Source organism: Netta rufina, assembly GCF_964035555.1.
Source record: "Netta rufina genome assembly, chromosome: 4".
NCBI classification, from domain to species: Eukaryota; Metazoa; Chordata; class Aves; order Anseriformes; family Anatidae; genus Netta; species Netta rufina.
Window position 1 is genome coordinate 48,685,237 of NC_140127.1, and position 27,047 is coordinate 48,712,283.

Sequence of the window (27,047 nt, forward strand, 5' to 3'; positions counted from 1 at the left end):
CCTGAATCAATTATTAAATCCCTGGAAAACTTTGAGTGGCCTGTGCAATGGTGGTTTGCTTCTGGAGACCAGATGGAAATCTAATCCAAAGTAAACCCACTTGAACAGCTAGTGTCAGCACCTGCTGCTTTGATCTACTGATCCATTTCTACTGCTCCAGTTTATTTGCTAGTGGAGACAGCCAAATTTATTTACTTTGGTTATTGGTGAGTACCTTAGGGCAACGAACATCTCTGTGCGTCTATTTTCTAAATCCAGTTACAAGTTTCAGTGCGTTGGTACTGAGCAACACAACCTCCACAGATTTCCTTCACTGCCTCTGTGAATACAATCTGTCAAGGAAATAGAAAAATGGAGTCACTTAATGAAGTGGAAAATGAACCTATACGGAACCCTACTTCATTTGTTGTGATTTAAACAATTAACTGTAAGATACGTCTAGTGCAGCTTGATTTTTAACTAGATCCTCCTTGCTATTTGAGATGGCAGTCTCTAAGCAGTGCTAATTTTAGCATCTTCAGTAATGACCTGGAAGAGAAGGTTCTAAGTCTTTGCTAATAAAATATGGTGATGCTAATTTGGGAGGTGTTGAGAACTTGAGAGTGCAGAGAAGACTTCAAGAGGACAAGAATCAAACATGCTGAGACATGTTTAGGTAGATAGAAGTAGTGTAGTCTGATGATTCTGTGAAAGAAAATCTTGAAGAGTGGCAAAAGAGAAAAATGCAAATGGAAGCCCGAAGATTTTAGAGAATCATGCAAATATAGTGAGTGTGGTCCTGAATAGTTGATACGGTTTGTTGTTAAATATAGTAGATAGTACAGGAGACTAATAATTCTGATATAAGTACCTTTGAGCACTCATTTGAAGCTCTTTAAAGCTTAAATGTAAGTATTGGGACAGAACATGAATTTCTGAAAATACCAATAAGAGCTGAGTTTAAGGAATTAAATTTTTTCCCCCACACCCTATCTTGAAAGTTCTTATCTGAAATGTGGTAGCAGCAAAGCTTAAAGAAGCTTGGCTTAAGAATTCTACGGTTGTATTGTTTTCTGTCTTTCATTAAACATGATCTTTAAAATATTTTTGAAAGCACTGAGGGAGTGGAAATGGTTGAGAAATTTTGTTGTGAATGTGAATTTCTCTGCAAGCTCTAAAAAGTTTTCGTTAAAAAAAAATCCTGATGTTTGAAGTGTAATATTGTCATCATAATCATCAACTTCATATACAATTAAGTAGACTGGGCTCAATGTTTTGCAGACCATCGTAATTTATGGGAAGAGGAATTTGTTGGTCTGCTATTGCTGCTTCTCTGCTGAACCTCAGAAGGTGAATCAGTGGATTTTCCAAGCTCCACTTTCTAAGCACAACCTCTGAAAGTTTCTGCGTGTGTCAGTAGCAATTCACAAAGAAAGTACATGTTTCTACTGCTCAGGAGAATGAACAAAGAATTTTAATAAACAAAATATCTGCATAATATGATTGGGCTTTAGAAACACAGAAGGCTAAAAATGGTCAAATGTAACAGTGCTACTTCAAATTACAATGATTTTCCCTCTGATGGTGTTAATTGTACTTTCAGAAATGTAGTTGTGTTGAGTACTCTGACATTTGAATATTTAAGCAAACATGTTCTTCCTTTATTTCTATGTGTATAAGGAAAGATGAGAGTAAAATTAGATTAGAGTTGACTTCGTACACTTTTTCTGTTGCCGCATTACTGTTACTTACTTCATGCAGTACTATTCTTTCTTTTTATAATGTACTGTCTTCCCTGTCTGAACAAGTCCTCTTATTGACCGATTTTGTTGGCTGATGTTCCATTTCCTTTTGGTTCTTGTTTAAATCTTCCAAGGTGGCTAAAGGATGCCTTAACCTATATCTGAAAAGTGGTTACAGATTGTTTTGCAAAGGGCTTCTAGGGACAAGACAAATCCAAGGCAGGAAGACTCTTCTAGTTGTCAGTTAAGACAACAGTTGACATTTCAGCTAACGTGCTGAAATGTGCACAGACACTTCCTCTGTGCACCAGTTGTAAGGCTTTTTTATTTTATTTATTTTTATTTTTTCCTCTTTCCTGTTAAGGCACTTGTTGCATATGTAATATGAAGGACGTGTCCTGTATCGCAGGTTTTGCAAGCACTGTAATTCCAGTTGAGCCTGGATCGTTATTCTAAAAGTTCTCTTGACAAACTCTAGTGCTTTGTGTGATGAGATGAAGGAGAGTACTGCAGTGCAGGTGTCTGGAATTCATAACTGTAGCATGGAATTCTTGTTTAATGTGTAAACTTGCTCTTTCTATAACAGGTAGTTGTACTGGCAAGGAAATACTGAAGGACCCACCAGCAGACAACAGAATTCTAGAAAAAGTAAGTCTTTACTTCTGTTAAATCTTGTTAATCTTAGGAATATAACAGAAAGTTTGCTAATGCAGACATGGGGGGAGAGAGGGAGCTGCAGAGAGGAGAAGCTGCTAGTTTGGTATTTTTTTGACTTGGAATGTCCTTCAGTGTTTGAACAGAAAAATGTTCCTACTCTCTCATTTTATGGTAACATGAATGTGAATTTTCAGTTCCTCTTTCTTTTCTAAGGCAGTTTCCTATGAAGTGCACTGCCTACTCCATTCCTCGGGCAGTGAAGCAGTCTACTCTTCACAAACGCTTTACAGAATGATTTAGTTGTGCATGAGTCACGCATGCTGGGAAATCTAAGCATCAGAAGCACTTGCACAGCTGCACAGATCGAGGATTGTGCAATCAACTTGGAAAAAACAGTGCCCATCACAAGATAGTTCTAAAGTGGTTTATTTACATGCTTGCATTTCTGCATGAGATGAGCACGTTTTAGATTGAGTACTGGTAGCTTTCTACAACACCCGCCGTTTGTTCTTGCATTTTGCTGTTTTCAACTGTACTTCTATTTGTTGTTTTTTTATATATGTCCTCTTGGTTCACTTGTACAACCGTAAGAGTTACAAATAATCGGTCTTGGTGTAAGTCATTCTTTCAAAAAACTTTCTTAGCTTCATATTATTCATCCAGATGAATAATCATATTTATATGTATGCATACTGATGATCATCTTAAAAATGTCACAGTTCGTGATAATTGTGTTGCTTGACGGATAGATTGATAACTACCTAGCAACATGCCAGGTGTAGCTACTCCTCTGCTTTGCATTTTGCATGAGTTTCCCATTGACTCCAAAGCTGAGTTCAGGGTTTGTTTTTATATCCAGAAGCTCTTCATGAGTCTGGATCAGTGCATGTATACAAACCTCATTCTGCCTGCAATATGATGTGGCGCAGTTTGCCACGTGAGATAGAGCAATGCATGCGAGAGGAAAATGTTTCATCTAAAATACAGAGCAGGCTTCTCAAGTAGTAACAACAAAGCTTGTTTCTCTGAGCACAAGTTTGAATCTCACGTCTCCTAATTTTGTTCTCTGGTTGCATTTTAACGCATGAGGTAGGTCAGAATGAACTGGCATTGTTGCCAAAAGATGTGTCTAACCTGGTGATTCACTGCTTCCCCTTGCCCTGTGCCAACGTTGCTTTTGAGCAGCTGTATGGTGAAACGAAGTTAGCTGATTTAGCTGAATGAAACATTGTTTGGGTTACTTTTAGGCTGGTCCAGCTTTAGGCTGTGTTGGCTTTGTGATTGCAGACAGCAATGCTAGCAGAAGAGGGAATTTTAATGGAGTTGTGGAAATGAGTGTCCATAATAACTTTCGTTAAAAAAAAAAAAAAGAGGGTCACATTATCTTGAAGACTTTCAGCTTTACCGAGCAATTTGGTAAAGGTGATTAGGAATACATTTAGTTATGAAGTCACTAGTATCTGTAGCCGTGCCATTACCCGCGTGGCCGATGTATATCCTATTCCTGCTACCTTATGTGTAGTAATTTTCACTTACAGACTAAGCTGGAGGAGGTACTTAGTGTGTTTATCCCACATCCTAGGTGAGTGCCCTATGCAGCTGCTAGGGATAAGTCTTTGTCTCCTATAAGTAAATAAAATAATTGAGTTCATTTTGTTGTGCTGTCTAGCATGGCATGTTGCTCACTCAACCCCTTCCATCCCTTTTTAATACTTGTGTAACTGAGAAGTGGTGAGATATTTCTGGATTTGGTTGATCGTGGTATCTTCGAGGATTAAGTTGTTGAGTTGATGTGAAAGAGCTGGTTGTCCCTTAAAAAGGTAAGGTGAGTTGTAAATCAAGAAAAACTGACATGAGATTCATAGCTATACTTTAAAATTTCTTCTAAATAGACTGTAAAGGCATTGGGTGCAGAAATAACTTGCATAATTTAAATTCTTACCGACTGTCTTGACCATCTGTTGACTTTTTTGATCTCTAAAGATTTTAGAGTGCAGTAGTGATAACAGCAAGAAACGTTTATTTTTCTTCAGATTAGTCAGTCTGACTCTTCATGTAAAATTATGCATGTTCATTTAGGTTATAAAGAAGTATTAAATCTTCTTGATTTTTCTTGGCCTAGGGTAGAATTTTGGAAAGGTTCATTTGTGTGCATTTCAGCAACTACTTTAAACTGCCCTGCCCTGTCCACCTTGCAGCAGAGACATGCGCTGTTAATAAAAGTCTGGCACTTAAGCTGCTCACCAAACCTGTAGGTTTGTGGGTTTTCAGCAAGATTAATTATAGTGGGCAGGTAAATGCGTTGGTTTTGTTGCAGTAATAATAATTGTAAGGTCTCATTTTCTACCTTTTAAACATGGATTTCTATCAAAACAGCAGAAATGTTTTATGGAATTGAAGAATATAATTTACAGTTTCTTTGAATGTGTAATAATTACAGCTGTTGAATTTGATAACAGATTTTTGCTAGGACAGTTTACAAAAAGTAGTTTATTTTCTATATCTAGGCATTTTTTCCTGTTATTGGGGTAGAAGAAAAAAAGTTTAACATTTGATCTGTCCCATTTCTTAGTGTAGATATTAATCTTAATAGATATTAATCTACATTAATCACATAGATATAATAGATATTAATCTACATTTAATTTTTTTCTCCTTGGTTAGATTTCATAGTATTCTTATTATTATTTCTCCTCTGTGAGAAATGTGACAAACCATTTTAGACAAATTGTTGTTTAAACTAGCACCTGAATGTGTTTGATACAAAACACTTAAAATTGCTAATGTGTCATAATTACGTACACTTGTAATTGGGTGAAACATCTCAAAGCGGTGACTTGGGGATAGACAACTTGCTACTGTATTTTAAACTTTTTTTCTTTAAATTTCTGCTAATTTTGAGAAATCAGCAAGTGAAAATATTTTTTTGCCAGGTAATTTTATTCTGTATAAAATATTTTGTACTTAGCACAAAGTTTTATGGGGTGATTAACAGTATTCAGTAGGGATTTCAGCTTTTGAGCATAGGGGAGGTATTTTTACCCCTTTCAACTTATGGGAAGAAAAAATAAAAGAAAGAAACCTGTCAATTGCATACATCCTCTCTTTTATTTAAGAGGATGGAGGAAGGAACGTGGGATTTTTTGTTCATTGTGAAATATACCAAGTTTAGTTCCCTCATGTGAGCATGAATAACAGAATGTCAAGATTTTTGTACAATCTAGAGCACTTTCTCCTGCACAGTGAACACAAATTTGGAATTTGTTCTTGAGCTGACTGCCGGCTGTTCCTGCCCAGAATCCCATTAAAGTAAACAGCTTTTCAGGGGCATGACGGTTTTCAGTTTTGAATCGTCTCATTAACAGGTTAGCTTCTCTTGGTTAAAACTTGTGCTGAGAAGTACTGTTTTTTAAGTACTGTTGGAGGCATTAGTTATATTTTTTCAGACAGTCCTGATTATGAGCTAGGTTGTATTTTCAATGTGCAAACACAGTGTGTACTCTCAAGACTTAACCTGGTTCCCTGTTACAGACCCAGCAGTGGCAGACTCAGTTAAGAGGTTCCTGCTGCCCTTTGTACTGTTCCTCAGCTGTGTCAATTTTCAAAGGTACAGGAAGCCACGGTTTTTAAACAGAACATAACAATAAAGGTATTTAAAACTGTGAGTGTGGTTATGTGTTTTTTTTGAGCACATCATCTCACAAATCTGCTTCACTGTGGCCAGAGCTGAAGTCCAGGAAGAGTGACAAGAAGCAGGGAGGAGCCTTATAAACAAAAACTGGTGCAAGTGGAATTGTAACATGTAGCTGCAGTCCTCCTCTTGTACAGACTAGTTGCACAGGATTTGCAAGCATTATTTTTGTCACGCTTGCATGGCTTTGTTATTGAGGGAAAGGAATCTCCGGTAAGGATCTGTGAGTACAAAGCACTGAGAAAAATATCTTAAATGAGAGTATGGAAGAATATTGACCTGATAGCCAGGTGCTTAAGGACAGGACAAGAGGCAATGGGCACATAGTGAATCTCCAGTTATAGTTAATTTGGTTAATTCAGATCCTAGAGGGCAAAGATAATACAGGCAACCTGGAAAGAGATGGAAAAAGACTGAGAAGTGCTTGAGTGCCAGAAGAGGCCTTCATTGCCCCCCGTCAATGAGCAGTTTTGTCTGAAGCCTGGCAACTTGCTGAGCTCTTCCCCAGCTGCTGCAGGGAGCTGAAAGGGCAGGCTGCTCGCTGGGGCGGGTAACCAGGTTCAGGCAAGAGCCCAGATTGTCAGGCAAGTTCGTGACAAGGAGTCAGGTCTAAGGACAGGCTGGGAAGTCAAATTGATGAGTCAGAGTCTGAACCAAGATTAGAGAGCCGCACTGTGTCGAAGAGCTGGCCTGGAGCACAAAACTCCTGACAGGGTAAGGAGCTGCATGCCAATCTCCGTGCTGAGGACGGGGAAGGAGAGGCAGACTCCCGAGGAGAGAGGTGGAAGGGTGGCCCCAGAACAGCTGGTCAAGGGGAGATCTGCCCAAAGGGTCTGAACAGAGAAATGGGAGATGGGTATTTCCTCTAACCATGAGCTGGAGGGATGGGAGTTGCAAACTGTATTTAGGCCCAAGTTGGAGAGCAAAGAGTTCTCCCAGTAGCAGGACTGGCTAACGTGGGAAGAATGCAGAAGAGAATTACTTTTTCCTCTAACCCTTATCATCCGTGTTTCTGTGAGGATGGTACTTAGGATGTCTTTTAAACAGACTTCTTAATCTGATGTGACAAACTTTATCTGAGAACCTCATTTTACCTCCCTGTTTGCTATGTTGCCTCCCAGTCATGGTGATCTGCAGGCTCTTCCAGCTGTTGCTTTCTGTGGGGGCTATGCACAAACAGGTCGATGGGCAAACAGTATGCAGCCATCCAAGTGCCATCGTAACTGGACCAACTGTGATAGCTCTAACCACTGCCACAATAGACCTGCCAGGCAGTTCATGTCTGCTTGGAGCTGTCCTTCTTCCTGAAAGTCTCACAGGAACAGACTTAAGATAGGAGGAATTACTCTAATAGTGGCAGCCCACACCACCAGGCAGCCATCCTACTGCGCTTTCTTTATTCTATCGCACATGGATGTGTACTTGTCTTCTGCAAAATAGACCTAAGCAAGCTTGCACTGTTGAAAGGCCAGCTGGAAGGAAATGATGTGGATGTTTGTAGTAGATGCAGCACTCTCCTGTTCTGGTTTCCTGTGGAGCAGGTAAAGATATATGTTTGCTGGTAAAGCGTGTTTATCTACAAGAAATGACATTTGATATGCCTCAGCTCTTCTGCACAAGTACAGACCAACAGTACAGTTGGATTGTTTAACATGATAAATATATCACTGTTCCCAGCTGTTGGAATAATGTTTTCAGCTGCAAAGTTTGGACAGCATTTCTTGGAATTCCTTTCAGCCCCATCATCTCTCTTTGCTTTACTTTTGTTATTTTGAGGTAGAAAATGAGAGAGATACATCAGTTTCAGACTGTAACATTTTAACATTTTGATTAACGAGAAGAGGGGAGGGATCAATCACTCGGAATCATGTAAGCACAGAACGGTTTGGGTTGGAAGGGGCCTTAAAGCCCACCCAGTTCCACCTCCCCTGCCATGGGCAGGGACACCTCCCACCAGACCAGGTTGCCCTAAGCCCCATCCAACCTGTTCAGTTTAAAACCATCCCTCCTTGTTGTATCACTACACTTCCCTGACAAAGAGTCCCTCCCCAGCTGTCCTGTAGGCCCCCTTTAGGTACTGGCAGGCTGTTACAAGGTCTCCCCATAGCTGTCTACTCCAGGCTGAACAACTCCAGCGCCCTCAGCCTGTCTGAGTGTAGGAGTGATGCTCCATCTCTCTGATCATCCTAGTGGCCCTCCTCTGGACTCATTCTAACGTTTCCATGTCCTTCTTGTGCTGAGGGCCCCAGATCTGAACACAGTGCTGCAGGTGGGGTCTCATGAGAGTGGAGCAGAGGGACCTTGCCCTGCTGGCCATGCTCCTTCTGATGCAGCCCAGAGTACAGCTGGCTTCCTAGGCTGCAAGCACACATTGCCGGCTCACGTTGAGCTTCTCATCGATGAACACCCCCAAGTCTTTCTCCTCAGGGCTGCTCTCAATTCATTCTCTTCCCAGCCTGCATTTGTGCTTGGGATTGCCCTGGCCCAAACGCAGGACCTCACACTTGGCCTTTCTCCAGCCTGTTCAGGTCCCTCTGGATGCCATCCCTTCCCTCCTGCGTGTCAACTGCACCACGCAGCTTGGTGTCATCGGCAAACTTGCTGAGGGTGCTCTCATTCCCACTGTCCGTGTCACTGACAAAGATGTTAAATAGTGCTGTTTGCATTCCCCTGATGTGCTTTCTGGTGGTGTTTTCTACCATTGCAAGCAAAGAAGAACTATCTCGAAACGTGCTGACTGGTTCAGTTAGGCCAAACATGATCAGGTTAGAGAGCAGGTTGTGCTTCAGCTGTCTAAAGCTCTCCTGCTCTCTCCTGAAGTCCATGCTTACAACAGAGGAATACAAAGCAAATACTTCCCCTTTTCCTCTCTGCCTCTTTATCCAAAAAAAAAGAAAAGGCTAAAGAGAAAACTGGTTGGGCTGGAGGGAAGAACAGGAAGAACAAAGTGCAAAGCATGAGTGGTAGCAATGCGTTATTCTGGGCGTGAGGTATGGTTCTCTGCTTGTCCACTGTGGTGGGATGTCCCACTAGAGTAAAACCCAGGCAGTCTGTAGTCCAAATGAACAGAAATAAATATTCCTTTGCTCCTGGAAAGGAGCATCAAGAAGGTTTATAATTATCTTCAGAATCAGTTTAATGTCTAGGTTCTTGGTGATATGCTGGTGTTGGGAGGAAGCTACTGACTCGCTGTGGTCTTCCTGCTCCTTGGCTTGCTTACTGCGCTCTGTTACTGGAGAGTTGTGGGGCATCGGGTGCTGTGGAGGTGCTGACCGCTGTCCTGTGATTTTGATTCTTTAAACAAGATCTCTAAAGTTAATCCTCGGTGATTATAATCACTAGTTTGTGCCCCTGGCAAAATAGGATTATGGCACAGAGATCAGGTTGTATTAAGGATGTTAATCTGCTTCAGCTTGCAGACGGTGCACTGTTGGAAAACTGAATTGTTTCCTATATTTTCCTATATAATTCCTAATCAGTTTGCATTAATCCTGTCTGAGGGCTGCAATCTGTGAAGTCATGAAAACATTACATATAAAAAAAATCAAGACAGTTATATAAAAACTTGTTTGCAATATAAGGACAATATTGATACTTTCTCAAAAATATTTAGCTAAGTTACTGTTAAAATGAAGTCCTGGAGACATCAAGGCTTCAGTCACTGACTGTACAGAAAATGAAGTAGAGGCAATGCACTGGCTGTTGTCTCATCTATTTTCCAGTCTAGTCCTGACAAAATATGTCATGAGCAAGACTGTAGTGTAATTTTGCATTTTATTCAATCTTTGAACTTATTTCCAAGATTTAATATTGTCAGTGTGCAAAGCAGCCTTGATGACAAAATTGGACTGCAGTTACTGAAATTCCTTCAGTCTATAACACAGAGCATTTTATCAGGTGATGCAAACTTTTCACTGTTACCTGAGGTTGGATTGTGGTTTTTTATCCCAGGACTTACTCAGAACCACGTTTCTTTGGCCACCCAATAACTCCGTGCTTCTCTGTGACTGATAAGTCAGCATAGCCCAGAGGTTGCAGCATTGCTAGCTTTTGTGATTTTGCTGCAGATTGAGCAATGTTGTGTATTAATAATTTGTATTTCGATGGCAGCAGCTGAAGCTTTTGATTGAGGAACTTAGCTTTCTTAAAAATAGTAAGTTTCTAGCCTTTGTCATTGCAGAAAAGTTTGAAAACTTGTGCCGAATGTGTACGAGAGATAGAAACAGATGCAAATAATTCATGATATTAAAAAAAACCCTCATGATTTGTGGAGACAGACTTGTGACCTTTGAACACTTGTGGCTCCCAGTGCTGTTGTGTAGGCGTCTAGACCTTTCTGCTAGCTCTCACATGCATGCCATTTCGACTGAGTTAGAGATCTGTGCGGTTTTGGTTACAAAACCTTTTCCACTGTGATTAGCTTTCCTTTTGGTCTGGTTTAAGCTTGCCTATGTTCTTTTATAACATAAACATATTCATTTCCTCCTCATCTTGAAATCCCTTTTTGAAATATCCTTAAAAACTTCCTTTTTTTTTTTCATTTTGCTTTAGACATTAACAAATACGGTTCTGTGCTTAAGGTCCGTGGTGTTTATCCTAAGTGTTTAATTGAGATTTAAAAAAAAAATACACCTCTACATACTGCGGGGATGAGATTTAAAATTTTCCTCATTAGAGCTCTGTTAGGAGCTGGGCGAGAGTTGGCAGAGTTCTTCAACTCAAAGCAGTTTAAAAACACAGGTTTCATGTTGCAGTCCCTGTAACCTAGCCTTCCTGGGACTCTTTGTCACCGTTAATGTTTGCACTTGTCAAATGGAACAAAACAGAAGAGGAGAGGAGCCTGCGAGCACCTAAAAAAGTAGGTCAATGGGCCAGCAGGTTATTTGGCCAGAAAAGAGCGAGTGGCTTCATTGAATCATGCTGTAATTGTTTTTCTCTTTTTGGCAGATTGGTCTGCTGTGCTTTAACTTCCTATGTTAATGTTTACATCTCTGTTTTAACCACTTAAGAGCCTCTGTTACCTGCAGGGAAGAAGAAATTTAATTTTTCTAATCAAATACTTTTTTAAAAAAGAGAGAAAAAAATAGAGATAATTCTGATGGTTTTAGTAACATTAATGAATTTAAGAGTAGCATAAGCTTAGTTTTAGAAGCCACCTTATTTTTTAAAATTTAATTCATTTTATAATAACATTCATAGAAAATGGAATGGATATATTGTATAGCGAATATATAGGCACAGAGAAATGAGATAATGATGGGAGAAAAAGCTGATTTCAGGTGACTTAGACATGTAGAAAGTAGCATAGTTCAAGGGAAGAAGTGTATAAAATACATTTAATTGAAAAGTAATCATATAAAGAAGTCAGGAGTGACTGATTATTTAAACTAGAGGTGAGTTTTTTATGGAAATACTCCATTTGTGAGGTAAGTTTGGAATAAATTTTTGAAAGGATTTTTTAACTGGGTTTTCAAAGAAGGGGTTAATGGCTGTGTCTGAGGCAGTAGCAATAATGCAGCTGGGCAACTTTGCTAGTCATCAGCAGCATTCTGCACATTCTGGAGTCCTAGGAGTCACAATTTTGGGGACGAGAAGACATCACTGAGAAAGCCAGTGGAAACCCAAGTAAGAGTTTCAGCAAATAGGATGTTTAAATAATGTTATATAGAAATTATTTGAGGGTGGCATATGGAAGCAAAGATGTAGATGGTGTTGTTGATACCACATTTAAAAGTAAAAATGACATCAAGATTAAAGATTGGCATAAAATGACAGCTTGAAGCAGAGATGAAATTATTTAAGAATATAGTGCTTAACAAGGAAAGAGCTTTAAGGCAAGGTGAATTCTGATAGTGAAATATTTGGCGTGTTTTTTATAGGCAGGATATTGCATTTATAAATTACTCATGTTGGAATTATTATTTCTCTTTTATTTAAAGCATATTTATAAAATTTACTAATTTTAAACCCTCCTTTTTGATTTTTTTTTTTTACAGTTCATAATTTAATGCTTTTCTGCAGCAGAGGATACATTTAACTCCACATAATTCTTCAGAAGAAACAGTGTTTCACCCCTGAAACTTCTACTTACAAGTCCCAAAGTGTAAAAGGTAAAATTGTATTCTTGTAATTAATAAAGCTCCTACGGCTTTCTGTCATCAATACTGAAGGGCTGAATAGCAATGGTAAAGAAGTGTTTTATATTCTGCAGAAAATGACTGAATTTGATTCTTATACATAGTCCTTGATTTCTGTACTGTTTGCATTAAAGTTGCCTGATTTCATTGGATTTGTTTCTGCAGTCTTATCCGCTGACACGCATAACCACTGAGGATAAGCTGCCTTTTGCAGCTTTGGATGCAAAGAGAGAATGATCAGACCTTAAAAAGAGAGAGAAAATGCACTACAGGTGCATTTCGTATAGTCTATCAGTTCCTTCAACTGTCTTGGGTACCAAATCTATCTGGGTCACCAGTTCTGACATAGGATCTGTATACAGTAACAAGCGAATGATATTGTTGAATTCTAGAAATTGAGTGCTTTGTTAAAGTGGAGAATATTGATTCTGAAATTCTGATTCTGCATAATGAATACATCAGTTATGTCAAAGATTTTTTTTGTGTTTAGTTACACACAGATTTTTCTTTTTCATATTAGTGGAACTGTATATCATTTAGCATATGGAATTTCATATTATTCCTGATCCCTGTAACATTAGTTCCCAAATTTGTTGAAAAATTAACACAGAGCTGAAAATGTAGTTAGTGGCTATCTGTGTTAGTGTACATTGTACAAGCTTTATAAAAACAAGGTTCTAATTGGCTTTTGATTCAAAACTTAATTCTCTGCCAGTAATGATAGTTTCCTTTTACTGCTGAGCAACCTAACCTCTCTGTTGATTGCTTTTGACAAGAATTTGAACAAACAATTCTCCGTAATTTATTTTTATCCTGCTATTTCTGGCTGTTTTTCAAATGGTACAGCTTAGTGACTTTATAAACCACGGCCAACTAATCTGAGGAATTTAACTTGTGGGAATGGCCAGTGCAATTGCAGTGTTGAAGTATTGGAGTGAAGGTATGGTTTACTTCCAGTGTCTCTGGAGAATAAAGGCAAGACAAAGTTGGGCCTTACTAGTTGAAGAAGTGGGTAAGGGGACTTAAGGGGTCTTGTGGGGCTCTTGGGCAAAATAGCACGCACACCCTGTGATGCACCTTGAGATTGTGCTGCAACCCAGCTTTCCCATTTACTTTTCTGCGTCATTCAGTTCTGAAGCTTTGCGGAGAGAAAAAAAAAGCTCATCTTGTGAATCAAACATTCTTAGTATGTGGCTGTTGTAGACCATGAGACAGTTTGGTTGGAACATAAGCTTTCTTCCTCAGTTTCCCTATCTATTCAAAAACTGGGATAAGATTTTCCTGGAACATTTTGCAGGCTGTCTGGACCTTGGAGTAGCAGCTGCCATATTTCTTGTGGTATTAACACTGCAAGTTCCGCTGGATTTGGCACTTCCAGAAACAAACAAATCCTTCCTGCTCAGAAACTATGAGTCATTGAAGTAGCTAAAACCAGCTCCTTTGAAATAAATGTAATGCCTTTATACTATTAAGTTTATAGCTTATAAAAACTCCTGAAGATCTGCAAATTTAGCTCTTATATAAAACTTTTTGCTGCACACAGTTGTTCCTTAATGGCTGACAATGTTCCAGTCCTGCTGCTCCCCGAGCAGCCTCTGACAGCTGACTTTTTATTGTCAGAAGGAGAGGTTTAATTGTATTATCTTTGGTTTTTGGCCTTTCCATATATCTGTGCAATTTTATAATTTTTGGGTATCTTGGAATAGGTACTAGTTGAATTAAATACTTATTTTAATTTTAAATCCCTTCTCTCACTGTTAATGTTTAATTCACATTCTTTATTCAAAATAACATATACACTTTAAAAAAAAAAAAAGGCAAGCAAAAACCTCCTACTGAAGCTTTGTAATGAATAAAAGACTGCTTTAAGGAATGGCCAGGTTAGCTATGAATTTAGCTCGGTATAAGGATCACTTTCTAATAGGTATCATCTTGTAATTTCACGTCTAATATAAAAATGTGCTCAAAAAGAAATTATAGTAAGAAATAAATAACAGCTGTAAAATACTATTTCCCAAATGCTTTCTGTTTGCACAATTTCCAGATGGAACGTATTACTAACTAGGAGGTTATTTTACATCTGTTCAACCTTCAAAATCATATAAGTCTTCTAGATAAAATCGTTGAAATAACAATAAAAAGCTATATCTGAATTTGTAGTCAGAAAAAGGGTTCTATTGGCTTAGTTCAAATTTGTTCATTGTGGCACTTAAGCTCTGTCATGTAAAATAAAATATTAAAGTCCAGGTTATAAAGGTAATGTAGGCTATATTAAAGAAGGTGAGGGTGCAGAGCAGATGGTTGGAACAGAGGGGAAGATTAAAAGCAGTTTATAGAGCAAATAAAAACTTCAGTATGCTCTACTGAAATACACGTTTGTTTCTCCAGAGTCACATTTTGATTTTTTTCCTCTCTTACAGGCAAACGTACAAATGTCTACCACAAGACTAAAGTGTGATATGTTATGTTTTTTACCATAAGCACCCATAAAATGAGCTCCATTGCAGACAGGTATGTTAAGAGACACTGAGAGTTTGGGGGGAATTTCTGTTCAATGTTTTCTATAATAGTTGTATTATTAGAGTTAATATATAGAGAACAGTAATTTATGCAAAAACAAGGAATGAGTTTTTTGCTACCTTGATACTGTTATTTTTATAATCTTTAGATTCATTTAGAGTCATTGGAAATAATGTTTTTATTGTTTGAGATGAATCTTAAAATGTATGACTTTTCAGACATGGAACAGCATCTGTGCAAGTTGAGTTGATTTTTTCTGTTTACTTGATTTTTATTTTTTTTAAAGTACTTCAATATTTGATTAAGGAAAACAAATACACTTAAACGATTAGTGGTGCTGCAGATGACAGTAAAGTGACCTGCTAACCTATTTCAAGGGAAAAGTAATAGCTGAGCCATGGTTTCTGCTTGATTCCTTACACTGGACTTTCTTAGGAGCTCAGGTGATAGATACTAGGTCCTTAATATGCTGGTTTTGAGACTTCAGGAAATGGAACTTGCATAAAACTTACAGAAAGTCAACCCCATTCTGAATAGATAACAATAAAAATGTACAGTAAACCTTTTAAAATGTTTATCTGACTTTTCATTTTTTGGTGAAGTTTGTTGATTTTCACTGAAACCTCAGCCAATTGAATAAAAGAATTCCTTCTGAAAGCTTACGTTTATGCAGTGATATAGAAAATAGTTACTTCCTAACATCACCACTGTCTGTACTGTATGATTGTTTGATGATTTATCAGTTACAAATCAGAGAGATGAAGTAAGCTTGTTAGATGGACTTGCCTCAAGGGAAGGAAATACTATGTTGGAAAATTAGCCTGATGTTAATGGGTGGACACACAGCAGTCGGTGAGAGGACAGAACTAAATAGGCTGAAAGCAGGCAGAAGAAATGGGACAAATAAAATGTGAACAGCAGTTTTAGAAAACAGAATGGTTTTGCCTTGACTTTTAAAAGGAAATCAAACAAAGGTATTGTATGAAGTATGTTAAGGCATCTTGAAAGGAAAAAGTGTTCTGATTTTGGTATTTTAGGACCTCTTTAGCAGTACAGTGGCAATTGTCGAGTTAAAAATAAATGATACTTGGTTAGGAACCAAATATAATGAATAATTACTGGTACTGTTTAGAGTCAATTGTATATTTATAATATCACTTGCGTGGATGAAGTATAGCATATTTCACAGCCCTCTTCCATTATTGATACTTCATTACTTAAGAAAAATGTACTTTCTTACTGTAAATTATTGTCATATTTGTAATAGGAGTTGTGAATAAGTAGAGGTAACAAATTATTTTTGTTCTCTGATGTTTTCAAAAGGATAAGGTAATGCAAATAATCAAAAAGATGGAAAAATAGAATTAAGTAGTGCTCAATTAAGGGTTTGCACAGGGTTGTGAGTTACCATGAGAAGCCTGAAAATAATTTGGGTCATGTCAGAAATGTACATCTTTTTTTCTTTCTCTTTAGTAAATGTCCTACAAGAAGAACTTGTAGGTGTCTTGGTTTCGGGTTATTGCTGATGGTCCTTGTGAGACATCACAGTAAAACAGTTCTTCAATTTCTTTATGTAGATGAATGAGTGATGAATATGGAAGTCTTTTTTTTTTTCTTCCTTGTTGTGTTTGCACGCCAGAAGAGAGAGATTTTACCCTCTCTCATTTATTTATTTCTTTATCTTTCAGAAATGATGGAAGCATTTTTGATGGGCTGGTGGAAGAAGATGACAAAGATAAAGCAAAAAGGTAATTTTTTAGCTTACCTACGCTAAGAAATGTTGTATACTTGGACCAACCAAGAAGATTTCTAAACAGAATAAAAATGTGATTATTGTGTAATCAACCATATTATTTAACAGCATTCTCTTACTGTTATTCTCTAGATATGTTGTGTATTTGTAATTGTGGTTCAGTTATTTGTATCTTTGTTTAAGGGAGCTTTATTCTGAAGGCTCAGGTGCACCCCTCCATGAATGAAGAAACCATTCTTCAAAAACTGGTGTCTGTGATTTCGAGTAGGTGTTCCTGTGTCAGTTCTCACGGCAGAGATTCTGAAGGGGTTGTTTCCATCAGGAACCTGGCAGTAGAACGAATCTTATTTTAAGTACGTGTCATAGTTGCTGTAAAACGTTTTCTCTTTTGTTCTTCAGAGTGTCTAGAAACAAGTCTGAAAAGAAACGTCGAGATCAGTTTAATGTACTTATCAAAGAGCTGGGTTCCATGCTTCCAGGCAATGCTCGGAAGATGGATAAATCCACTGTACTGCAGAAGAGCATTGACTTTTTACGGAAGCACAAAGGTAATTGTAACAAGAAGAAAAGTATTTCCAAGTTGTTAAAATGTTTATGATATTCACTTGGTACATAAAAACATTAACAATTCTGCAGTTCCTTTAAGGAAATTGTCAAAAAATGTAAAGGGTTCTTGAATAAAGATATTCTTAAGATTATAATTTAGGTAGCAGAGCTATAACTGTTTTTGACAGTATTTTGCAGAATCCGTGTGTACTTTTTTGTTTGTTTTTATCCCATAGTTGTCAAACAATTCTGTTTCATAAAGAGAAGCATGCATTTTTGAAGTAACCTTGAAGTTGTTACGTTCACATGGAGACCTTTAGAATACAGCTGCTTTACAAGGTGCAGGTTGTAAACGTTGTTGTCTCCAGCAAGCTTTATTGGGCTAGGTTGTTTCATGAGAGAGTATGCCACACAATGGGAATACAGACCTGGAACACAGGCTTTTTCTTCTACCTAGAACATTGAGGGGGGAAAAAAGGGGGAAAAAAAGAACCACACAGAAAATCTGTAAATTCTTTAAGCTGAACATTCTGATTTTTAAGACATATCCATTGATACATAAGCCAACGAATGTGTGTTTTGTAAACTTGAACACTAAATGTCAAAACTAGGAGTATCTTTGAACATCTTTGCTATGTTTTTGTTTTGAACATCTTCTCTATGTTTTGGTTGTTTGCATCAGCTGATGGTTGGATATACTGAGATATACTGTACTGAAGTTCAATATAGATTCTTATTTCTGTTATCAAAAACTTCTACCAAGCCTACACTGTTTATGGCTGATATTTCTGTATGTGAAAAATTCCTATTCCTGCTCCTACACTTGTTCTTAATATGGCACCCTGTGGTTCACACTGCCAAAAACAAGATTAAAATTCAAGAAAACAAGCTCTTTCGCTAGTTAACACATTTCCCTGAGGAATTTATAAGCATGTATACTAACTAGAAAGCAGCAGGGACAAAATAAGCTACCATTAGGTTAAAAAACACAATAGATGAAACTATCTTAGGCAAGGCTAAGTGTGTGAATAGATAAGTGATTATCAACAGTATGTTTGTCAGTTTAAGGTATGTTACAGTATGGTAAATATTTTTCCATGCCTGAATATGTCTCTTTGATTAGTATTATGGTCACGTTTCAAGTGGCACCAGATGTGTACTGAATAGTGCCATTAGAAGGGTAAACATAATAATTAAAATGGAAAGGGAAGTGGAATAATTTGTGCAAGTATTCATAAGTTGGTTGATTTATTTTTTTTTGCCAAATAAATGCTGATTATGCTGGTTTAGTTCCATGAGATAAGTTTTTCTCATAACAAATAGAAAAGTAGTATGAAAGCGCCTTTCCTGTAAAGGTTCTGTAGGCTCTAATGTCTTCATAGAAGTTTGTTCTGTTTCAAAATGACTTTATCTTGTATTAGTGATTCCCTGTAATATAAAGTATAGAATGAACACAGCTGTCAGCCAGCAGCACCAGTTGTAACTCTGTCTTTGAAGGGCTTTCTTATTTCCATTGTTTGGTTGCTGTTTTTTATGTGGTTTTGCTTGGTTGTTTCTGGTTTTGAGGATAAAAGGGAAAAAAAAAGAAAGAAAAAAAAAACAGCACTGGAGATGAATGCTTTTTAAAGCCTGGAGCTTTTGTCCTTTACCTGATGGGACAGAACATAGCTTTGTGTGACTACACATTGCACATTAAGGTCTCTGACTACAAGTGCATACCAGAATCGCTCTGCACTTTTTTAGATTAAAATATTTGGGACAAAATCTTGGCAGAGTTCAGAAGCTCTCTTTGCCTCCTGAGGCTCTTGGATCTGTTTGTTACATTAAAATAGAGTGACCCTAGCAGCGAATAAATTTTTGAGCAATGATTAGCTGCTCTACTGTTGAAAATCCTACTGTGTTCAGCCACCAGGTTTTGATTAACTGTGTTGCTTCTGGTTCTTTCTGGACCATTTCCACTTTGGCTGAGCTTGGTACACTGGAAACAGGTCCAGATGAACTATGTTATCTGCTTATTGGCCAGAGCAGATTCTGTTTCTTATTGTAAAAACCAACAGGATAAGCACTCTGAAATTACATTACTGAGAGCTTCTCACTTGGCAATTCAGCTTTGAGTCCTGCACCTTGCTTTGAATTGCTAAACAAGAAAATTGTGAAAATGCGGAAATACTGAAAAATCTGGCTTATTATGATTACAGCTAGTAGATTTATATTAATACAGCCCACTGATAAATGCTACAGTTCTTGGCCCAGTAGGCAGTTTCTTTTGAGGACGCTCAGTACTAATGCCAAGTTGCTTCAGATCCACGATCTGAGGGCTGAGTGAGTTGAAGGTGTGCAGGTTTGGTTGGGCTCCTGTCTTTGGTGCCTGGCTTAGGAATGTGGCCTCAGTGTCATTCATCTTTTAGCACAACGTTCTGCCATCATTTTAAAACATTTCTCTAAAGGTACCAAGTGAATGTTCTTTTCCGGGTTGCTTTCACTGTTTTCCAATATTATCCTTATTGCTCTCTGGGAAATGAAAAAGAGTGCCCATAGTTGTGGTGAGATCATTCAGAACAGTTTGTTAAAGGCATAAACTTCAGCTTTTCTTCAGCGTAAATTGTCTGCTGTGGAAACCAAACTGATTTTTTTTAGTTCTGCACTGGGTTGGCTATATGGGCCAGAATAAGCCAAGAAATGGTGCTTTTCCAGTTCTAAAATGAAGATTTTCTGTTTTGTGGACAGAATGTATTAAGCTCCTTGGATTTCACCTCTGTGGTGATGGCAAAGCTTTTTATTTTCATGTTCTTTGACTTCCCACTCACTGTGAAATGTATTTGTTCAGATGGAAAATTTAGGTTTGGGGTTATATTTAGATTTTGTTTATTCTCTAGCCCACTCTTACTGCTTTATGATACCATTTCAGAATGAATAGCAAAGGCCTGATGAAGTTATGCATTTTGTGAAATGTGATCGTTGAATATTCAGGTCCTTCGTATTAGCCAGTCTTTTTAATTCCTCCTTGCAGCTTTTGATTTGTTGCCAGTTCCCTGTATAATATGTATAATAATATATTAGTTCCCTGCATAACATATAATAATAATTCCTTGTTGTTCCCTCTTCTTTTAATTGAGTATAAGGCTCTTCATGAAGTTTTGCCCGGTTTGAGAAACAAAATTCTGAAATTTTCCAGCCTTTTGCATATTTAAGTCAATTCCAGGTTTTCTGTCATGTGAATTTCCAAGTTTTGAGCCATGTGAATTAATAAAATTCACATGAACTTCCTACAGATTTCTCCATTTGAAATCAAAAGCATAAAGACACATTTTTGTTCTTCTGATTCATCTAAATGCTTGATTCACGTTTACTCGTTCAAGGTTGTTTTTACAACCAGTGCCTCTGTAATGCCCCTGTTAGTCATCAGCACTGAGGTACTACGCAGTTTTGCTTCTTGTTGTTCCAGTTATCATTTGAAAAAATCACAGAATCACAGAATCACAGAATTTCTAGGTTGGAAGAGACCTCAAGGTCATCGAGTCCAACCTCCAACCTAACGCTAACAGCCCTCCACTAAACCATATCCCTAAGCTCTACATCTAAACGTCTTTTGAAGACTTCCAGGGATGGTGACTCCACCACTTCCCTGGGCAGCCTGTTCCAATGTCTAACAACCCTTTCAGTGAAGAAATTCTTCCTAACATCTAACCTAAAACTCCCCTGGCTCAACTTAAGCCCATTCCCCCTCGTCCTGTCACCAGGCACGTGGGAGAACAGGCCAACCCCCACCTCGCTACAGCCTCCCTTGAGGTACCTATAGAGAGCGATAAGGTCACCCCTGAGCCTCCTCTTCTCCAGGCTGAACAAGCCCAGCTCCCTCAGCCGCTCCTCGTAGGACTTGTTCTCCAGGCCCCTCACCAGCTTCGTCGCCCTTCTCTGCACCCGCTCAAGCACCTCGATGTCCTTCTTGTAGCGAGGGGCCCAAAACTGAACACAGTACTCGAGGTGCGGCCTCACCAGAGCTGAGTACAGGGGGACGATCACCTCCCTCGCCCTGCTGGTCACGCTGTTCCTGATACAAGCCAGGATGCCGTTGGCCTTCTTGGCCCAAAAGAAGCATTAGCTTTCACAACCCAGGGTCTAATTTTGCTCAGCAGCCTTTGCATCTCTCATTTACGTATGGAAAGTTAATCTATACATTTCTCTTAAGTGCTACTTAAGAGAAGACTTAAGAGAAGACTGAGGGGGAACCTTACCAGTACATTGCAAATATTTGAAGGTAGGGTGTCAAGAGGATGAGATCAGTCTCTTTTCAGTGGTACCCAGTAACAGGACAAAAGGCAATGGGCACAAACTGAAGCATGGGAGGTTCCAGCTGAATATGAGGGGCCACTTCTCTACTGTGAGGGTGACAGGGAACTGGGACACGTTGCCCAGAGAGTCTCCTCTGGGGATATTCAAAATCTGCCTGGATGCCATCCTGTGCAACATGCTCTAGGTGACCCATCTTGGTAGGGGGGTTGGACCAGATGATCTGCAGAGGTCCCTTCCAGCCTCAACCATCCTGTTACAGGAATCTCCGTTCATTTCCAGATTTGTCTCTGTGTACAAATCAGAGTTGTAGTGATTCTGGAGTGGAGTCTGTCATACAGCTCGTAAAAGTCTTTGTTCCAAACCTACTCTTTTTTAATGTAACTTTATATCTTCATAATCAGCAGAAAAAGGTGGGAAGAAGAGAAGGGGCTGACAATTTTTAGTGTAAAGGTTAGAATCACCAGAATTGGATAAGATAGTTGGGTATTGGGCGTATAATGACCTTAACTGATGGGTAAATCCTTATACTCTGTATTTGTTTGATTGTAGAAATTACTGCACAATCAGATGCCAGTGAGATTCGACAGGACTGGAAACCGACATTCCTTAGTAATGAAGAGTTCACACAGTTAATGTTAGAGGTACATTATTTCTATTTTCTTGGAAGTACAATGTTTCCTGAAAGGGAATGATTCCATGATGATGTTTTTCTGTTTGATGGCTTGTCTTCTCATTTTCATATTTTAATTGTTTTCATGAAGGTAAACAGCTGAATTTTCTGTGCATACAGTTTAATGAATAATTGTGTTCTTTTAACTGCATTTTCAATGACATAAAACAAAGTCTACAAATAAACATATTTACCATAAAAGAAAAGTTGATATTTTAAACTATCAACATTAGGAAGGTACTAGTCAAATGAAACGTTACACATAAACTAAAGTCCTAATTATAAAAAGACTCAACACATCCACTGTAACTTCTGAGGGATAAAGAACTTAACGTATTTACTTGATTCACTTCCCAAAAATGGTGTGTGAGTTTTACTTTGCTAAAGACAATTGCTGAAATAGTTAGATTACTACTAGAAATAAACTTTCAGTTTAAACTATCATTTCCTTGAAAATGAGGCTAAGTCAGTAAAACAAGTTCTAATAATAGCTGAATGAAAAACAAAGCAAATGAGCAAGCACTGACTGATTTTCATTCCATAGCTAAACCTGTTCTTTGAGGTGCAGATTAAAAACGTTTAAAGTTTCATTTTTTGTACTTAAAAATGTTCCCCCAACCCTTTGTAGTTGGGTTGTGTATTTTTACAGTAAGTTAGTGAAATAACTGTTTCGGCTTTTTGAGATGTTTTGTAGCTGTTTCTGGTGTTTCTCCAGTCCCCTGACAAAATAGGCATCCGCAACTAATGACTTAAAGCTAGAAGAAAGCAATATAAGACTATTTTGTGAAGAAGTGACCTTTAAATTTTCTATTTAGAAGCTCTGTCATGCTTTTCTGTTTGGTAATGTTCCACCAAAAGACAGTCATGTTATTTTAAGCAGGAATAAGTTTGAGCTAAGTGGAAGATAAGGCAATCAGAACTGTATCTCACAGTCTTCAGATTTAGATGAAATCTGGTACAGGTTTCTTTTATGGAGGTTGGGGCTATTGGGATTCTAAATACTGAAATAAATGGATTTCACCACCTCTTTCACTTGTTCTTTTCTTATGATCATTTTTCCACCTCTTCATGCGTTTGCCTCTAGCTCATTTTCCTGAGCTTTCTGGTGTTTAAAGTGATGATAGAATTAAAAATAACAGGCAGGCAGAGTGGGATGCCACAAAGATGGAGGAAATAGTGGCCTCTGAAGTCATAGTGTTTAAGAACAGAACAATACAGAAATTGTAATGCTCATAGTATAAATGCAAGACTAGGAAGTTTTAATAGTGAAAAGTAATGTAATTTTATATTAAACTCAACTAAAATTGGTCTAAATTCTTTTCCATGTTGAATATAACTTTAACATTTTTGATATGCTGTTTCTTTTTGTTTAACTGCCCATTATGTTTAATTTCAGGCTCTTGATGGTTTTTTTTTAGCAATTATGACAGATGGAAATATAATATATGTGTCAGAAAGTATAACTCCCTTACTTGAACATTTGCCAGTAAGTATGAATTGCTTTCTATAACACACCAGCTTGTCTGTGGATGCTGTTTTGCTATGAGTACTAATATCTTTATTCTTTTTGACCTTATAGCACAGATGTGTGCTGCATTCTAATGCTCTGCCTTTTCTTTAGCACAGCTCCTTGCTACTGGTCTGTCTCCTATATTAAACATTTCCCTTGGAAATGCAGAATACAGTCAGCACATTTATGCAGGATTGTGAAGTACCAGACTAGCTTCAGACTTGACTCTTCAACATAACACAAACAACAAATCTGACTGTAGGAGACCCTATAGAGTTCACACCTATCATAGCCTTTACGTGAGTTAGAAGAATATTGCTAAGGAACAATTTATTGGAATATATTTACACTAGCGTTTTACTGCTTATTTGCCAAAGAACTCTTATAAGAAATACATTGCTGCTGATTCTGCTTTTTAGGCTAGGTATATACTTTGTATTTTACTATATTCACTCATTTTTAATCTTGGTGGCATTGCTCACTGGTAAATTCAATATCCTAGTGTTTTGAAGTTACCTTTAAATAAAGCTACTAGGAAATGCAAAACATTAGTACTCAAAGATGTAAACAGTTGATGAGTGTAACGGTGACTTTTTTTTCTAGAACAGATGGACAAATTATTAGTATGGGCTAGTTGTCATACTGTATTAAGAGTAGTTCGCACAACTTGGAGAGACATATTTTTAAAATGATTTGTCCAAACAAATTGCTCTACGGTATGCATCATACTAGCTTAAGAATTTTGAAAAATACACAGGTAATCGTGATTTCTAAAATTTAATGTTTACCCAGTTCTCAGAGGCAGAGTTATCCATTACTTTTAGATGTGATTTATGTATTCTAAACATATATGGTATGGTGTCTCTTTTTCGAACACTTAATTACATACATTAATGCATTTAAACAGTTGTTCAGTTTTATTGCAGTCATCTGTAAACTCCCAGTTCTGTGTATGTAGTTGTGGAACTGATTCTAAAATATATTCATAAAATCAATTCCAATTGGCTGTAGCTATTGATAATACAGTAAACTATTGTAGGGACATGCTGTCTTTTGTTATAAAATACTGTTTGGTTGTATTGGATGCCACCGAGAGGTTGTAATTCCCTAGAACACCACTGTATAATTTCTAAATCAAATGCTACTTTACTTGGAATTGTTGCATCCCAGGGGGGATAATACAAGCTCCAGCATACTACAGTGTGTATGTTTATCTGCTTAATCAATGGCATTTTTCATGAAGTGCTTCAGAGTGTCAAGACAAATAAAAATGAGATTTTTAACTTGCAGAATGTTCTTGTGTATTCCAGCAGGTGGCTTTATTGAGTTAGTAGGGTTTTATAGATATTTTTCTGATCTGTGGCATTGTGTTGCATTAAAATAGTAGGCTTTCTGATATTGTGTGCATGCCTTGCATTATTTTAATGTTTATTAAATCTTTTTCTTTCAGTCTGATCTTGTGGATCAGAGTGTATTTAATTTTATCCCAGAGGGGGAACATTCAGAAATTTATAAAATACTGTCTTCTCATCTGCTGGAAAGTGATTCGTTGACACCAGAATACTTAAAATGTAAGTAGTTGCATTAAAAACAATCTGCACTGTATCATAGCTGATCAGTTTCTTTTCCAATGTTATTAAAGCAGAAATGTGTAGGTGAGGCCAGCAGAATGAAATATACAGCTTGAATAGAAGCACTTTTTGTGGAGGTATTTTCTTTTTTTTCCCCTGAAGAGTAAAATCTTTAGTGTTGCATTGCATTTCACTCTCTATATTAGAAATGCTCATCTTGTTCATATAGTTTCCATTCTGACAATTCTAGCAGTTTACAAGAATGAAAACAGTTCAGTGGGCGTCGGAAGTACATGCAGTTATGTTTAGGGCAGCTGTTGCTTTAAGATAGTTCTATTTTTCATGGGTTCCCTGTTTCATTGGCATTCAGTCCTTCATGAATAAATTCTAAAGTTCTCCTTTCCTTTAGGTTAGTAGTATCGCGCTGGTTAAAAGCAGAGTCTGTAGCTGTTTGTGATCACCACATTTACAGTATCTCAGTATAAGTATGCAACTTAATTATTCCTGCTTTCCATTTCACGTTGTCTGTGTGTTTCATCAACCGTGCAGTGTTTTAATTTGTTTGTTCTTTTTTCAGCAAAAAATCAGCTAGAATTCTGTTGCCATATGCTGCGAGGAACAATAGACCCAAAAGAGCAACCTACATATGAATATGTAAAATTTATAGGAAATTTCAAGTGTTTGAATAATGGTGAGTAATTTCCCCCACATTGGAGTGGAATACATAGGAAGCTTCATAACTGAACAGGCTTGGGGTGATTGTGCTAAACTTAAGGAAGAGCTAAAATTGGTCTTTTAAAAGAAGAGCCTGAAACAGAGGTATATCACTTTCATGTTGTTTTAATGAAAATGAAGTAAAACTGCCCATTAGGTATTACATGCATCTTGTAAAGCATTTTCGAATTGAGTATAAGAAAAATTTGCATCAGTGCTTTAAAATAAGAGCCCAAATTAACTTGAGTATAATCAATATTTAAGCAGATGACTAAGTAACTTGAGGATTGCTAGTACTGAGTATTCACAATTCTTATTATTCTTGCAGTGAGCTGGGAAGTGAAATGTATGTTTTTTCCCCCATTTCAAGTCCGTACTTTTTGATGACAGGAGTTACCGCTTAGATGAGTCGATTGGCCTTTACAGAATTTGACTTTTCTGCACTGATTGGTTTCTCTCTTCCACGGAAGTTATTTTTATTGGTTATTTCCACTTTTGTGTTGCGGTATTTCAAGTTAGTTTGGCCAGCCTGTGCTGAGTAGCTACTTGAGAGGCATGTTTATTTGGTTAGTCAGACAAATGGATTGTGTGGTATGGTCAGTAGTCTTCATGAAGATCACCCCCCCAAAAAATTATCAAAAACATTGTCTTGCCTATGTTTTTTTTAATGTGTTGTCAGTATTTTTCCCATAGGGAAGTAGGGAGAGGTTGAGTGTTAGTGCCAAAAGTGTGTATTTAATACTGTAGGAAAGATAAGAAAAAACAGGTCTGTAAAGGCCAAATATGATGTTAGTTCCTGAAAGAGGAGTTGGGAAAATGCAGGCAGGCTTGTCAGGTGCAATTCAGTATCAGGAAGTATTCCAGAGCAAATAATTAAACTGTATAGGAGCTTCAGGAAGCTAACAGAGTTTAATAGCAGCCATTGTGGATCTTTCAGGTACAAGTAACATTCACATCAATTCAGTTTTTTTCTACCAGAGTAATACACTGTGTGATTAAGAGGACAACTCATGTACTTTAATTCAGCTTTTGACAATTATCATATTACATTCTCATGAATGTGTAAAGGAAGCACATATTAATTGAAATTGCTAGAAAGTAGCTGTAGGAACTGGTTGGAAAAATTATCCCTGTTCACCATGAAAATGAAATTTTAAGGAACGTCTTCTGGATTTCATCAGTATTTTCATTAATGTCATGAATAATGGGATGTAGTTTGCAGTCATGCAGTGATGCAAGAACCTGCAAGAATGCTAAAAACATT

The 27,047-nt window shown here is 37.6% G+C and overlaps 1 protein-coding gene across 4 annotated transcripts in view; it reads left to right on the forward strand.

Annotated features, from left to right (window-relative positions):
* CLOCK (clock circadian regulator) overlaps positions 1-27,047 on the forward strand; it is a 61,390-nt gene that overhangs the window by 13,367 nt on the left and 20,976 nt on the right. For all 4 annotated transcript variants that reach the window (XM_084286241.1, XM_084286242.1, XM_084286244.1 and 1 more), the window contains 9 exons: positions 2,308-2,369; positions 12,066-12,179; positions 14,627-14,717; positions 16,415-16,474; positions 16,879-17,027; positions 21,868-21,959; positions 23,385-23,474; positions 24,949-25,069; positions 25,647-25,760. In XM_084286241.1, the coding sequence (XP_084142367.1) occupies positions 14,671-14,717; positions 16,415-16,474; positions 16,879-17,027; positions 21,868-21,959; positions 23,385-23,474; positions 24,949-25,069; positions 25,647-25,760 (673 nt within the window). In that variant the 5' untranslated portion in view covers positions 2,308-2,369; positions 12,066-12,179; positions 14,627-14,670. The remainder of the gene's footprint in view (positions 1-2,307; positions 2,370-12,065; positions 12,180-14,626; positions 14,718-16,414; positions 16,475-16,878; positions 17,028-21,867; positions 21,960-23,384; positions 23,475-24,948; positions 25,070-25,646; positions 25,761-27,047) is intronic.